The sequence below is a fragment of the Podarcis pityusensis genome (genome assembly GCF_964106645.2).
Source record: "Podarcis pityusensis genome assembly, chromosome: 6".
NCBI lineage: Eukaryota > Metazoa > Chordata > Lepidosauria > Squamata > Lacertidae > Podarcis > Podarcis pityusensis.
Window position 1 is genome coordinate 18,420,393 of NC_138030.1, and position 16,767 is coordinate 18,437,159.

At 44.1% G+C, this 16,767-nt stretch overlaps 1 protein-coding gene across 4 annotated transcripts in view; it reads left to right on the forward strand.

Annotated features, from left to right (window-relative positions):
- The window catches only part of RIPOR3 (RIPOR family member 3), a 102,800-nt gene that overhangs the window by 41,261 nt on the left and 44,772 nt on the right, over positions 1 to 16,767 (forward strand). For all 4 annotated transcript variants that reach the window (XM_081011081.1, XM_081011082.1, XM_081011083.1 and 1 more), the window contains exons 2-6: positions 1,536 to 1,663; positions 8,966 to 9,112; positions 12,653 to 12,731; positions 13,946 to 13,969; positions 16,091 to 16,144. In XM_081011081.1, the coding sequence (XP_080867207.1) occupies positions 1,563 to 1,663; positions 8,966 to 9,112; positions 12,653 to 12,731; positions 13,946 to 13,969; positions 16,091 to 16,144 (405 nt within the window). In that variant the 5' untranslated portion in view covers positions 1,536 to 1,562. The remainder of the gene's footprint in view (positions 1 to 1,535; positions 1,664 to 8,965; positions 9,113 to 12,652; positions 12,732 to 13,945; positions 13,970 to 16,090; positions 16,145 to 16,767) is intronic.

Genomic DNA, 16,767 nt, shown 5'->3' on the forward strand with positions numbered 1-16,767 from the left:
GCCAAAGGAAACCACGTTTGTTGGGGGAAGCCAACATGACCTGAGTTAGATTAATTAACGAGAGGCAATGTTGTGCTTTGGGAGCGAAAGCCTGCCAGCGACCAAGATTTTGATCCTGGCGTGGTAAAGCTATATCGGGCAACTTCTGGAAAAACAAACAAGAGTCCAGTGTAACTTTCAGTGGAAGTCTGTGCAAGCCCATTGGTGTGGATCCAGTTACAGAATTATGCAAAGCGCTGCCAGGCTGATGCTGGGGGGAAGGGGTATTTTGGTGCCGATGAATAGTCTGACTTCATCTCTTTCTTCCCTTGATAGCTGGACCATTGATTGGAAATTGTAAGAGAGGCAGGGACTTCTGTTTTGCTAGGGATGCTAGCTTGGAGCAGCTGAACAGTTGCCCAGAAATGAGATCTCATGTATGTGTGCATAATTTGGTAATAGCAGCAGCAGCAGCAACAACAACAACAATAGCTTGGTGCTACATTGTTCCAAGCAAATGTACAGCACAGGAGTTGGGCTGTAGAGTAAGTGGTGCAACCCAGACCATGCATGTGGAGAAAAGCCATAACTCAGCGGTGGAGCACATGATGTCCATGGAGAAGGTCCCAAGTTTAGTCCTTGAATCTCCCCAGGGAATCACTGCCTGTCACCATAGGCCATCCTGAGCTATTTGGACCAATGGTCTCTCTCCACATCACCCATTTTATATGCGAATTGCATACCGCTCAACCGTCCCGGAACAGCAACGATTGAGTAGAGTGGTACCTCGGTTTAAGAACAGCTCTGTTTATGAACGATTTGGTTTACAAACTCCACAAAACTGGAAGTAGTGTTTGAGAACTTTGCCTCTGTCTATGAACAGAATCTGAACAGTGGGAGGGCACCGGCGGCGGGAGGCCTCATTAGGGAAAGCGCACCTTGGTTTAAGAACGGTTTCGGTTTAAGAACAGACCTCTGGAACGGATTAAGTTCGTAAACCAAGGGACCACTGAACTGCTAAATCATCCACAACTACAAGCACCCTCAGTGTTTCCTTGGGGCAGCAGAGGAAGAACACAATTACAGCTTGCAAAACAGATTAGCTGGTGCAGCTGCTGATACAATGGAGGATGTATTAAATGGGTTGTTTGTTGTGGCGGGGAAATGTAGAAAATGCATTTAGCAGACAGATCTGTAGGGGGACGATGGGAATGCAGTCAATGCACGAGCCAACGTTTGCACAATACTCCTGCAATTCTCCTTTTAAGGACAATACATGATATCAATCGATACGTAGTATCATAGAATAATAGAATCATAGAGTTGGAAGGGACCATGAGGGTCATCTAGTCCAACCCCCTGCAGTGCAGGGTACCTTTCACCCAATATGGGGCTTGTACCTAAACCCTGAGATTTAAAAGTTTCATGCTCTACCAACTGAGCTATCCTGACTGCAGGATGTTTTTTTAAAAAAAATAACCCCTTGTTCTGTACAAATAGTTGAGCATTTTATCTACTTCCTGTCTAATTTCATCTGTTTCTCCTTTTATTTCCAGAGGCAACAGACACGCTAACCAGGAACCATGTCGGTGAAACTCACATTTGACTCCCCTGCTGATGGGGGAAGGATCAGCAGGAGCTGTTCCTTTGCTGGGTTCAGCAATGCGCAGAGCCGAAAATTAATGTGAGTCGCACCGTTACAAGCAACAAGTTCCTTTTTCTTTTCCTCAGCTTATTTGCGTCTTGTTATTCTGGCTCAACCTAGCCATTCAAAGCCACAAGCTGCTCTCCCATCTCATTCGTTTTAGTAGCTCGTTTCCCCGCTCCCCAAAATGGATTGATAGCTCTGGGCAAGGAGGGCTAGCTCAGTGGTAGAACATCTGCTATGCATGCAGAAGGTTTCCGGTTCAATCCCCGGCATCTCTAGGTAGGACTGAGACCCCTGTCTGAAATTCTGGAGAGCTGCTGCCAGCCAGTGTTGACAATGAAGGGCTTGGGTGACCTGTCCTGACTCAGTACAGGGCGTATTCCAATGTTCCTGGGGTTTCAGTTCTTGCCCATGTGCCATTTTCATGTGAAACCCCCTGCTATTCCCCCACTTAGATACTTGCAGATATGCAAGCTGAGTACAGTGGTACCTCGGGTTACATACGCTTCAGGTTACATATGCTTCAGGTTACAGACTCCGTTAGCCCAGAAATAGTGCTTTAGGTTAAGAACTTTGCTTCAGGATGAGAACAGAAATCATGCTCCGGTGGCAGTGGGAGGCCCAATTAGCTAAAGTGGTGCTTCAGGTTAAGAACAGTTTCAGGTTAAAAACGGGCCTCCGGAACGAATTAAGTACTTAACCTGAGGTACCACTGTACTTAACAGTCAAGCAGGGTGCAAAATGTAGAGAAACCAAATGTGACAGATTCATCCATCCCCAGGCCCAGATATAACTGGATGCCAAGGTTTCCTGGTTTATTTCCCCTGCCCACTCCAGAGGAATCGTGAAGTGGGATTATCCAGGAAGCACGCAGCAGCATGCTCCTTCATCTTATCAAACCACTAAACCAGAAACCCAGTCTTATTGCAATGACTGAATGAGGCCTATGTGCTTGAATGTTGTGTTAGAGTGTTGCATCTCACGCTTGTGTACTCAAATGAATGTATGTGGAGCAGGCACAGGTGCATGTGAGGGAGAGCGAAGGGGTTTGAACACAGAGAAGGTACTATTTTAATTGGTTTAAAATATTTTTCACCTGCTCTCCAGTCATGACTCTCAGAGTGGCTTACAAGATTGACATCCAGTGCCTTTTAAAATGAAAGCAATAAACTATCTACTGCAGTCGCACAATCAATCAGTAGCTGGACTGGGTTCCACACAGTCGCAAAAACAAAACAAAAAGAGCCGCAAAAACAAAAATGCAAAATAAATAGCAAAAACAGGCAGACGTCAGCGTAACACTCAAAATGGAAGTGTGGCTCTCAAATCAGAAGTGTAACACTCAAAACGGAGCACGTTCGGCTTCTGAAATAAGTTCGCAAACCGGAACACTTACTTCCGGGTTTGCAGTGTTTGGGTTCCAAGTTGTTTGCGCACCAAGGTGTTTGAACACCAAGGTGTTTGAGAACCAAGGTACCACTGTACTTATTTTGTGGTTTTTATATTGTCATTTTATGTCATGAACTGCCCTGAGATCTGCATATGAGGGGCGGTATACAAATATAAATTATTATTATTATTATTAATTTATTATTATTATTATTATATATTGAATTTATATACCACCCTATACCTGGACGTCTCAGGGCGGATCACAGAACAAAATAAAAATATAAAACCAGAATACAGTGGTACCTCGGGTTAAGTACTTAATTCGTTCCGGAGGTCCGTTCTTAAGGTGAAACACTTGTGTATAAACCACGTTATAGGATGCTGCATGTGTTGTTGCCATTGCAATAGGTGATTCTTACTGCTTTACAGTTCTGGGAAATAGCAGGTTCTGCCCTGGCACTGCAGTACTGTACAGTGGTACCTCGGGTTAAGTACTTAATTCATTCCGCAGGTCCGTTCTTGACCTGAAACTGTTCTTAACCTGAGGTACCACTTTAGCTAATGGGGCCTCCTGCTGCTGATGCGCCGCCGGAGCACGATTTCTGTTCTTATCTTGAAGCAAAGTTCTTAACCCAAGGTACTATTTCTGGGTTAGCGGAGTCTGTAACCTGAAGCGTATGTAACCCGTATACAGTATGTAACACTGTATATATAATCAAAATAAAAACAGCAATCCAATAACGCTCCCCTCCCCCCAAAGAACCACATTTTAAAAGGGCATAGGATGTCAATCAAATCAACTAAAGGCCTGGTTAAAAAGGAATGCCTAAAGGTGTATAATAAAGCAATCATCATCATCATCATCATATGAATATAGTGAAAGCAAACACAGTAAAAACTGAGTTAACAGCCTCGCCTAGGATAGACATATAACTAAAAGGCTTGGGCAAATCTAAAAGTTTTCATGTAGCACTAAACAGAAAATAAAGTAATCTTCCTTTCAAAGGGGTTTCATAACCTCTGATTTTGGATGAGGGGAGGATATGGACTGGGTAGTCAGCATGGTGCCTTCCAGATATTTTTGGACATCAACTCCCTTAATTTCTAACCATTGGTCATGATGGCTGTGGTGAGTCCAACAAAATATAGAGTGTTGGCTACCGTTTGCTAGGGCCTCTGAAGATGATCTCACCAATCTGGAGAAGGTGACAGACTCTTAGGTTTATCACACTCACCCCAAAATGCGTACATGGATTTCCACTTCCATTATAAAACCTGAACAATATCAAGCTCCAGCAAGTCCTTTCTGCATTGTGCTGGTTGTCTAAACTTCAAAAGGCGGGGAATTGGGGGGGCAGGGAGAAGAAAACCAAGCAGGCAATTGAACAAACAGATTTGAGACTGCAGTACATAGTGGGAGTTCTTGCAGGGAAAGGAGTCGAACAGCTGTTTCCAGGACCAGAGCACCTCCAGCAGAGTAAGAATGCTCCAAAGAAGCGAGTTTACATTTCCCTGAAGGCTATCCAGTTACTATCCAGTTGTAAAGCATTTTTAAAAGCAACAACAATCAGGTCTTTATGTACTTTTGCAGGGTGGTGGAGAGATTGCAAAACCGAAGTCCCATTTTAGCAAGGAAGGGCTTGCACTACAAGTAGGCTTCAGGACTTCCAGAAAACAGATGCTGCTGTTATTTATGATTTCTGCACCACTTGTAGGCAATGTTTATGGCCAGACGCTCAAACTACAATGAGTTGGAGCTTGAACATTGCAAGATACAGGCCACAATCCAACACTGTCTTAAAAGGCACTGAAGCCAATTGACATCAACATTCTTTAGGAGGTTTAACAGTGCATTGGGTCTTGACCACAATAATTTTTGGTAGAATTCCACCTTCTATTGCATTTAATTGTCCTTGTTTCAGCTTAAGTTGAAAATCAAAGGATAATGCACCTGGATGAGTGTTTTGATAAGGCATCATCTTTGCTGGGTCAGGATAATAGGTCCCAGGGCCCATAAGCTAAGCAGGTTGGGGTGTGATCATTGACTTAGAACTTTGGGTTCCATGGCAGGTGGTAGATAATAAGTAAGTTGATATTTGCTGGTCTGATAATAAGGTTGAAGACAGATGGAGCACCCTGTGAGCTTTCCACGCATAGTGTGAACTCAACTTCATAGTTTGCATTAAAGTCAATGCAAGTAGAGACTTGTTTCCAATGCAGGGTGGCCAGATCCAAAAAGGGCTCCCAAACCTTTAGAACAGTGTTTCCAGCTGTGGTGGTTTTTTTTGGACTACAACTCCCATAATCCTTAGCTTGTGGGGCCAGTGGTCAGGGATGATGGGAGTTGTAGTCCAAAAACAGCTGGAGACCCTAGTTTGGGAAATACTGCTTTAGAAGAAGGAACTTCAGCAGGTATAAACTAAGGCCTGTTGAGTCAGCTCATAGCCACTTCTGATCCTTGCTTTGCCACATAGTTATGCAAAACAATGAAGGATCAACTGGCTGCCCCCCAAACATTTCTGATTATGCCGAAAGCAGTCTTCAGGGGTTAGAACTGTGCAGGTCCAGACTCTGCATATTTACTTAGTAGACAATCACACTGAGTTCAATGGACATTACTCTGATCTTGGCAGAGAACTGCAGTATGATCTAAGCATACATCACTGAGATTCTTAAGTAAGTGACTGGAAGCTTTAATAGGATCACATTATCCCTCTCGTCAGATAACCTTCATTCATTCCTAGAGAGGGCAAATTCTAGGTACACATCAATTGCTGCATATAACGGAGGGTTTTCTCTGACGTAGTGCTAAATTAAAGTCACTAAGTGGCATATTTGTTGCTGCTGGCAAAATGTTTTGCACCAGCAGAATGCTACCGCGTAAGAGAAGGGCACAAGCAGTTTGCTGATAACTTTGTTTCCCGATGGATTGTGTAATCGCTTACACAACGAGTTTCCGCTAGTGCAGCTTTTGCACTGGATCTCTCTGTTGCACAACCCTAAAACTCACCCATCCACTAACCAAGAGCTCTTGCACTAGCAGACATTGGAAAGAGCCCTGAGGCTGCAATGGTAAATGTACTTTCTTGGGAAATGGTGGGTCTTGCTTCTGAGTAAGCATGGGTAGGATTGAGCTCCAAGACACCACTCTCACAACAGCTGATAGAACTAGCCAGGTGTGTCTGCTGCAGCCTTTGTTTGTTTGTTTATTAACAGGTGGGGTGGAAATCCAGTTGATTGCAAGGAGAGAATGGATGATGTTAAAGGAGGCAAGAATTCACTGAGCTTGACTTTCTGAAAAGTAAATAAATGATTAAAGGACAAGGGAGTCAGCAAAAGTCAGGTACAAATCATCAAGTATTCCAAGAGAGGGATAAACTAGCCAGGAATCTGTCAGAAAAAAGACCACCTTCAACAGAGATTCCCTGGATTGCCTTTACTTGGATAGGTGAGCAATGCTCAGTGGTTCAGTGGCTCTTTGTATTTACACAGCTACATAGTATTATGCTGTAAAAGATACTGAGGTTTTTTTGTTCCAAGTGGGACTCTTAAATTAATGCAACTTGTTCTGTCCTGTGTTCCAAAGGAGGAACAAAAAATAAGTTGGTTTAGCAAGGAGGGCAGAAGTTTAAAGATTTAGTTTTCTTTATCTTACAGAGAGGTAAGATGACTCACTGTTTAAGTAGAGAGAATGATAGGGACTTTTCTTTCTTTCTTTCTTTCTTTCTTTCTTTCTTTCTTTCTTTCTTTGAATTTCTCTCTAGACAAATAGCGTACAACCTAATTCTTCTGAGTGGTAGTTAATGCTGGTCCTACTCAGAGTTGCCCCATTGAAGCTGAGGACATGACCAACTAAGGTTTGTTAATTTCAGTGCGTCTGCTCAGGGTCTGCATAGGAAGGGTGGGGGGGGGGCGGACTGCACCGGGTGCCCTCACTGAGGGGGGTGACATTTGGTGCACTGCCTGCCCGCAACTCCCAAGCCTACCTTGAGCCGTCGGGGTAAGGGAGAGAGCTGCTCCACTTTGCCAGCAGCATTCCCCTCTTCCCCCTTCATTTTGACAGCTTGGGGGAGCTTGGGAGTTACGAGCGGGCGGTGCGCCAAATGTCCGCCATGGGTGGCTTGCTCTGCCCCCAGCTGCAGGGCGCGCGCGCCGCTCCAGGTACCTGAGCGGCTATCCCGTACCTGGGAGGGCACCTTCCGCACCACACCCCCTTGGGAGTGCGCCTCCCTGCCCTGGGCAGCGTGGGCATATGCTCCGCCACTGGGTCTGCTCTGAGTAGGACTTAGTAGGGTGCCACCCACTATGTTTAACTGAACGTAGTCTCAGTGACTTCAGTGGGGCTTACTGTCAAGAAACTGTGCATTGTGTAAGTGAAACAGATGCTATTATCCATTAACATTGCAGTGAAACGCTGCAGTAGTTTAGGCTGTGATCCTATCACCACCTACTTGGGAATAAACCTCACTGAATTCATTAGGACTTCCTTCTGAGCAGACATGGTTAGTATATTCTTCCCAGGTGGCTGTTGGTTAGGGTACAGACCAAATGGCACTGGTTAATACATGGATTGAGGGCGTGTGTGTTACCTGTGGCTCTTCAGATGTTGATGGGACTCCATCTCCTGCCAGGCCCAGCCAGCATAGCCAATGATTGGCGGTAATGGGCAATGGAAGTCCAGCAACATGTTTAGGCAAGCATTCTCCTGATTTGAATCTCCAGATCTAATAGCTGTTTTAATAGTTTCAGTGGCTACTCTGTTTCAATGAGTTTGTTCCAGTGTCCATTTTAATCATGGGTGCTTTCATTATGTGTGTATTTTGGTTATGTGTGTATGCTCTTATAATTAGTTTTACACTTGCAAACTGTTTAGAAGCCATTCTGATGCCTGTATATAAATAAATATGGAGATTTTCGCTCGCTCAACAGGGCTTCTCTCCCGCCTCTTTCCCATGCCCCCCAACATTGGCTAGGGGTATGGGTTGGTGAACCCCAGACCTGCATACTGTGTGGCAGGGAGAGAAAGAGGCTGGATGATTGTTCCATTTGGCGAGCTGTAAAGTTTGTGAAGATGGAACATTCGTCATAGCATGACGTTGAACTCTACCCCTTGGGTTTAAGTTAGCCATGCCCATGAATTTGAATGGGTCTACTCTAAGTAGGGCTAATATTGGATACATCCTTTGTCTTTTTTTATAGATGAATCATTCTCTCTCTCTTTGGCAATGCTTAAATGGCTACTCTACTAATACTGTTAACTCTTCTGTTCCAGGGAAACAATTTATTTTAAAATGAAATAAAATAAAAACATCTCAGCCTTTTTTTTTGTTTTTTTGTTTAATGCTGCTTGCTAGCTTGTTTCTGACTGCTGTTTTGTCTTTCAGTAGGTCTTATTGTAACCAGCTAGGAAACCTTTGTGGAGGGATGGTGTAAAATTCTATCAAATAAATAAATAAAATTCTGGGGGAGAACTGGCAAGGATAGGAAGGTTTAAATCGGGCTTTCTCAAACTCGGCCCTCCAGATGTTTTGAGGCTACAGTTCCCAGCATCCCTGACCATTGGTCCTACTATCTAGGGATCATGGGAGCTGTAGGCCAAAAACATCTGAAGGGCTGAGTTTGAGGAAGCCTGGTTTAAATGCTCCAGAGATACAGGAGTATCAGGAGGGTATGTGTAAAAAGCAATCAATGGGCAGCATGTGATTCTCCCCTGCGCTGGTTTTGGAAGATGTGTTTGTTAAGGTAGCACTGTTCTCTTCCTAACCAGAACACACTTCGACTGGGTAGCATTTAATTTTTGAGTTAACATGCAGAGGATTAGGTTTTGGAATTAGGCTCATCTTTCTAATCTTACATCCTCATCATGGGCAGTGAAGCCAAGCAATTTGTGTTCTTGTTTAAATTCATCATGGTCTCCTCTCTCTCTCTTAATTGCCCTTTCTGCAGGAAGTCTCTCAGCAAAGGTTCTACGAGGTCTAAAATGTCAGTGAAATCTGCCAAGACCTATCCCTCTCTGCAGAAAGGGATGGTCATCTGGGATCCCAAGCCACAACAAGTGAAGAAGGTTTTTGAAGCTTTGAAGAAAGGACTCGAGTAAGGCTTTCTCTTCTCTCCCCATCCCAGCCCATTCCTTTTATCACACTAGAATGTTGGAATATGCTGTCTTCTCTGTGTTAGCATTTACTCAGCTGCTGCTAAGTGCATTTATTAATCATTATTATTATTATTTATTCAACTTATGCACCGCCCTATACCTGGAGGTCTCAGGGCAGTTCACAACAAGACCACAACATATAAAATCAAGCCAAAAGCAATAACCCAATAAACACCCCCCCTCAAAACCACATTCTAAAAGGGTCTTGGATTTATTCACTGTCTTCTCTGTATTAGCATTTATTCACCAACTGCAAAGTGTTGTATAGCATAAGGAAATAACTCACCCTGTGCTCCAGGGCCCTGCAGGGAGAGATGCCTTTTCTTGGTACTTTTGCAATAGCTGAATATGGTTCCTCAACCAATATTGACAACTGGAACGTGTCTGCTTAAATGGGCGTTCATGGCTGGTGGATGCTAGCTGCTAATCACATTATGCCTGGGTCTGAAGAGTAACTGTTTGCAGTTGGCCTAGTCAGCAAGAGAGACAAAGTTTGAGGAGGTTTTTGTTTGTTTGTTGTTGTATTTATTAGTCATATTTTCCACAAATGTAACTCAAAGAGACTTACAGGAACATTAAAAGCAAGTAAAAAGCAGCCTAAAATACTCCTTGGTTACATTTATAAAAGGGCAGATGTAGCTCAGCCCACCCAACAAAAAGGGTGATCAGCAGAAGAGGCCGCAAGCATAATTTACCCTTCAAAACAGGGTCCAAAAGCCTGGGTGAATAAAAATGGCACCTAAAAACAGATAGTGATGGTGCCAGCCTAGTCTCCCTAGGGAGAGCATTCTGAAATGGGGAGGCACCACTGAGAAGGCCTGTTCTCATGCTTTCGTCCTCAATACCTCTCTCAGGGAGAAAGGCCTCAGATGACAAATGCAAGGTCCAGTTTGATCCACGAGGGGAGAGACGGCCATACAATAGACTCATAGACTTGTAGAGTTGGTATTGTGGTCCTGTGGAAGACTTTATAGATCAAATCCAAGATTTTGAACTGGGCCTGGAAACTAATTTGCAGCCAGTGCAGTCATGCCATGATGGCTGCTATATGGTCAGACTGTCTTGCTCTGGTCAGCAGTCAGGATTCTGCACCAGCTGCAGTTTCTAAACCACCCTTCAAAGCAGTCCCACCTACAGCCTTTTGCAGTCATCTCACCTTGAGGTGTTCCTGCTTACTGGGAAGAAAGAGCCTTGGGGAGTTCAGTGGAACCAAGAAAATGTACACATGACCATTTAAATTGTATTTTAACCCGTATTTTAATAAACTGGTTTTTGTTTGTTTGTTTGCCCCCCCCATTACGTTTTATTGTAATTTTATTGGTGTTAGCCGCCCTGAGCCTGGCTCTGGCCAGGGCGGGCGGGGTATAAATAAAAATTTATTATTTATTATTATTATTATTACTCAGCCATGTGGAGAATGCCCAACAGATAGTAGTCAACAATGTAGAATAATAGAATTTTAGAGTTGGGAAGAACTACGATGGTCTTCTGGTCCAACTCACTGCAATGCAGGAATCTTTTGTCCAACGTGGGGCTTGAACTCACAACCTTGAGATTAAGAGCCTCGTGCTCTACCAACTTCTTGCCACCAATATCCATTGAGGGAAAGGATTGTTGTGTTATAATTAAAGGTAGCGCTGCCTTGATCCATGCCTTATACTTTTAATTTGACAAACGCTGACACCCCCCTATATATATATATATATATATATGCCAAAATCGCTAGCAATCATAAATAAATAGCTAGCTGTTCAGCTCCTGAATGGCTTTCTTGGATAATAAATTTCCTTTGATGCAGGTAGCTACTTGTTTTGTGTTATCTTTGCTTGGCTTGGGAATTTATGAAATAAGAGCAAGCAAACCTTTCGCTCCAGTAAGTTTACTGCGCTGCCGCGTTTTATAGAGGTTGGAGTGCAGAAATATTTAAACTAGCTTCGGAGACCACTGTTCTTGTGTTAACTGGCAGATGATCAAATGGCTGGATTCTGGAGGAACAATGTGTCTCGGGTGGATGGGTGGGACTGTCTTTGCAATGGTTAGAGGGAGGGGAAAATGCCCCCAAAAGTAACTTGGAAAAGGCACAGGCTACTTAACATAAACACATTGACCTGTTTAGGTTCTGCATCTTGTAAAGAAGCACTGACTGCATCCTTTTTTTAAATACAAGAGGAGAAAATTGAGTTATTCATGTCTGGTCTGAATTAACTCACAAAGTTAGAGGAATGTGAGCCTAGGAGGTTTTTGCCCCCTGGGAGCTAACATGGAGTTTTGAGTCTGTAACTATTACTTCTACTTTTTGTGTGTTGGGAGGGGGGTGTCCCACTGGACCCAGCAGGAGCTAAGAGGCCAGAACCCTGAAGGGTAATTGTTCAGTGGCAACAGGCATTTTCCATTCCATTCCCTTGTTTCCACGGACTCTCCAAAATAGCAGGGAGCCGTGGTGCAGAAGAGGGGTAAAATGGGAGAGTGAAGTTCTAGGGCTTTATTCAGCATTGCAATGACAGCTTCTGTTGAGTGCCAGGGAACCCTCCTTGCTTTGGCAATAAGGAGGCTTTCATGTTAACAATAGATAGATAGATAGATAGATAGATAGATAGATAGATAGATAGATATAGATGATAGATAGATTATCATAGAGTAAGGTTGGGGAACTGGATCTTTCCAGTGGTGGGTGAGGTGGATCTGGATTCCCACCCCATCCTTCCCAGGCCTACTTTTACAGGTGGGCCAGACTACCCACCTGTCAATCACCTGGATGTCATAATGATATCCGGTGATTAAAGTAACCACCAATCAACCTCCTTCGAAGATGTGCTGGAATCGGAGAATGAGGAGAGTAATTAAGCAGAGACTGGGTACTTCCCTCCTTTTCTTTGAAAGGGTTCCTACTTCAGGCTAGCCAATTAAATTAGAACACTTCATTCCAGGATTATTGGCATTTCTAATTAAAAGCTGAGAATGTTGCAATACAGCTGGTTGAAGGTCTTTTTTTTAACGTTTAGTTTATTATTATTATTAATTTGCATGTTTAATTCATTCTATAAACATCTGTTCTAAGCTGATCCTAATGTTTTGCTTTTCTTGGGGGCAAGTATATACATGTGTGTGAAGATGTAACCTTCCCATGCCCAATACTCTCCTGCATATCTCCCACTTCCCTAAAACAATCCCCTCTGATTTATGCATAGTGGGTGGCGCTGTGGGTTAAACCACAGAGCCTAGGACTTGCCAATCAGAAGGTTGGTGGTTCGAATCCCCACCGCTCTGGCGGGAAGGTAAACGGCGTTTCTGTGCGCTGCTCTGGTTCGCCAGAAGCGGCTTAGTCATGCTGGCTACATGACCTGGAAGCTGTACGCCGGTTCCCTGGGCCAATAAAGCGAGATGAGCGCCGCAACTCCAGAGTCGTCCATGACTGGACCTAATGGTCAGGGGTCCCTTTACCTTTATAATAATCACATCTGATTCTTCTCTTCCTGTAGTGAATATCTGGAAATGCATCAGGCTGAGCTGGATTACCTCTCAGAATGCCACAAAGATACAAGAAGAAACTCAAGGCTGGTAAGTTGTTCTCTCTTTCTAACTTCAATAATTTGCTGGTAGACACTGTAAACAAAGAGTAGGGAACCTGTGGTCTGCCATATTTTTATAGGACTCGGTCTTGGCATCTGTGGTGGCACAGAACTGTATGCACCACTTGTTCCAAACATTGAGCCTTAACTTCATGCTCTATACATGACCAGGCCAAACCAACATCTAAACAGAAAGGATCTTCTGTTGCCCCACTCCAATTTAGTCCTAAATCATAGGAAGGACAAAATATATTTCTGCAGAGCCCAACCCTTTTATCTCCTGCTGCCGCTGTGGTCTAAACCACTGAGCCTTGGGCTTGCTAATCAGAAGGTCGGTGGTTCGAATCCCCGTGATGGGATGAGCTCCTGTTGCTCGGTCCCTGCTCCTGCCAACCTAGCAGTTCGAAAGCACATCAAAGTGCAAGTAGATAAATAGGTACCGCTCCGGCGGGAAGGTAAACGGCGTTTCTGTGTACTGCTCTGGTGTCAGTGTTCTGTTGCTCCACAAGCGGCTTGGTCATGCTGGCCACATGGCCTGGAAAAACTGTCTGTGGAGCAGACAAACACCGGCTCCCTCGGCCTGTAAAGCAAGATGAGCTTTACAGTTGCGACTGGACTTAACTGTCAGGGGTCCCTTTACCTTACTAGTAAAAATAGCTTGTGGAGCTGCAACAATCCTGCCTTCAAAAAAAAAAAAAAAAAAAGCAGTACAGCCCTTTGGACAGAAGAACTTCTCCTTGCTCCCTTCAAAGGACCCACAGGCTGCAAAAAATGGGTTCTTTGTAGACATCTTCCAGACCATGTGGCTCTTGGGATGGAGGCCAGAGGTTTCTCACTGCTGTGGCGGTGAAAGCTTTCATTCAAGCCCACCTGGACCACACAGCTAATAAAAGCGAAAAAACACCCTCTTGCAGTTAAGATGCTGAGAACTCTGAAACACAAGGAGGAGGAGCAGACTTCTACATAAAAACAATATATTGAAACAATAAAACCAGAACTTTTTTCTGGGGGTACTCAGTACCAGCATCAACTACCCTCCCCAAAATGTTAAAAGTGTGGCAGTTACTGTAACAACTTCATGGTGAGTACCAGCATCTTTTTTTTCTAACACCCCCCCAAAAATATAACTCTTTTCTAGCATTGCACTGTATGATTGTGGATGTAGTAATCTGCATGCTAAAATTTAGCACATTTCTCTTTCAGGCTTTCTACTATGATTTGGATAAGGTAAGAAATGTATTGGTGGATTCTGTTTTACTTTTGTTTGTTTTTTAAAAAATCAAGCTTATTGTGTTTTATGTAAGCTACTTACAGATTTTTGCATATTTAGTAGCATAAAAATATTATTAATGATTATGGAAATTGGCTTAAGGTGACTGAGCATGTGTGCACTGCAAGCAGCACAAGGTCAAAGAGACATATTTAAAACTATTGGCAGATCTTACTCTCCCTGACCATCCCCAAATATTTGCCTGAATGCTTATGAACATTGGAGAAGTCTAGTGGCATGAAGGCTGGGCCTTGGGGAGTGTGGGATTCTGGTTGGTGCACCTTGGATTGTGAGCAAGAACACAAAGGAGCTCCTACATGCCTGCACCTAAAGTACCAACTTCCGAAACCTATCTGTATGGAGGGGTCAGTAATTCTGATCTGACAGGGCCTTCTTTGTGGTGGCTCTCAGACGGTGGAGCTCTCTCTTCTCAGAAGTGTGCAGTGGGCATGCCTAGATGATTGTTGGCATCCGTCTGTCTGGAGAGCAATGGAAGAATGTGCCGTTGAGGGTAAAGTCAAACTGTGGGAAAGTATGTCTATACGCTATGGATTTTTTAGCAGGCTTTAAAAATCCATCTTTCCCAAAACATCCCCCCCCCAAATTCTGTTACTAAAAAAATTAGTTGCTTTGCTAAGCTTTTATAGCTGTTATGCTTCATCTTTTAATAATTGTCAATGCTACTCAGTGTTAGAAACTGAGATATGAAAGGAGCTAAATGGCACCTTAAACCTAGGTTATGGGCGCAACAACGAAATGTCTAGGTGCTTTTTTAATAAAAAGAATACAAAGCTGAAAATGAATGAACTGCAGCTAAAATCCTGTGTTCATTTTTCACATGGTCTAGTCCTTCCCCTGCCCGCCCCCCTAATATTCTTAAGAGGGTCTCTTCTCCAGTCTTCAGAGAGTAGCTGGAAGTGGGGAGGCAGAAAAAGGTCCTCCTTTCCTTCCACTCTACAGTTTTAATCTGAAATCTTTGGCGCAGTACTTTGTCCAGAGCTCAGAAACTGCTTGCACTAATGAAATTCCTTGTCGCAAAATGCGCCTAGAACAATGGGAGTTTCGAACACTGATGCTACTGCTTCAATCACTTTGTTTATAGCTCCGTTACTTAGAGAGTGGTGCTGATAATGCCAAGTTTGCAGGATTGATCCCCGTGTGGGACAGCTGCATATTCCTGCATTGCAGGGGGTTGGACTAGATGACCCTCATGGTCTCTTCCAACTGTAAAGGTAAAGGGACCCCTGACCGTTAGGTCCAGTCGTGACCGACTCTGGGGTTGCGGCGCTCATCTCGCTTTATTGGCCGAGGGAGCCGGCGTACAGCTTCCGGGTCATGTGGCCAGCATGATTAAGCCGCTTCTGGTGAACCAGAGCAGCACACAGAAACACCGTTTACGTTCCCGCTGGAGTGGTACCTATTTATCTACTTGCACTTTGACGTGCTTTCGAACTGCTAGGTTGGCAGAAGCAGGGACTGAGCAATGGGAGCTCACCCCGTTGCGGGGATTCGAACCGCTGACCTTCTGATCAGCAAGCCCAAGGCTCTGTGGTTTAGACCACAGCGCCACCCGCGTCCCCTTCCAACTGTACAATTCTGATTATTTCAGAATCTTGCATTTCTTCTACACAGTGGAGGCCAGTCCATTGAAGTGAATGGGGCCCTACCCTACAACCAGTCTAAGGGGGGAACATTTGCCTTCAGCTTCTTTCTCCTCTTTAGTCTCAGTGTTGCCGCTGTAGAACTTGGGACGGAGGGTGTTGCTAACAAAACCATCATTGGTAGGATTTGCCTGTCTTGAATTCTGGCTCTTCTTCCTGTTGGTCTCCCTCCCTACCAATCCCAATGGGCACCAGCTGCCACTGCCTTTTTGCCGCCAAAGGTGGCATATAAATTACAAATGTGGATGCAGTTAGCCCTCATTGGTATGCCAATACTGGTTCATCGTAGTCTTCTTAAAACAACACCACATGTTTAGGCAATGTCTCATGGTAACAAGTTAAATTCTTTCCCAGCAGTGCAGTGTTTGGTGATGTATAAATAACCTCTTGCATGTCTTTTTGTCCCTCCCTTAAAAGCAAATCCGCTCTGTCGAAAGATATATCAGGAAACTGGAATTTCATATAAGCAAGGTAAGGGCTTATATTCTCTGTTTGCAGGGTTAATGCCATGATATAAACAAATGTAGGGCAGGGAAAAAAAAACCTTTTGCCATAGTCTGTTTGAAGGCAAATCACATTAGGTGCTTTCTAAAGCCACAATAGCTTTCTTTGCAAAAGGAGGAGACCTTCTTTTCTTTTCTTTTTTCTTTTGCGGTGCCTCCATGCAGAGTGATTACTGAGCGCAGCCCAGGTTTAGCCTGTAGAACCAGTTTGTATGCCCTGCCAGCATATTTGGAAGAAAGCAAAACTGCTTGAGGTCGGAGAGAAGGGAAGGAAGGAGCCATTATTAGCTGCATGACAGCTAAAAGAAGGCGGCCCATTGCTCTTGTGCCAGGAGATTCCCAAACCACAGAAATATATATATTCCTCTCTCTATTTTGCTGGATTCGTGACTAGTTCATGAGGACTAGTCTAATTCAAGACCAAGAGCTTGCTCCTGTCCTATTATATTCAGCCAAGAATAAATGTTAAAAGTATACCATCCTCCACTGGGAGGAAGGGAAAGGAGAATGTTAGCCGCTCTGAGACTCCTTCTGTCAGGGAACTGCCATCGGAAGGAAGGGAAGTGAAAGGGCTCACACAGGTTGGGAGAG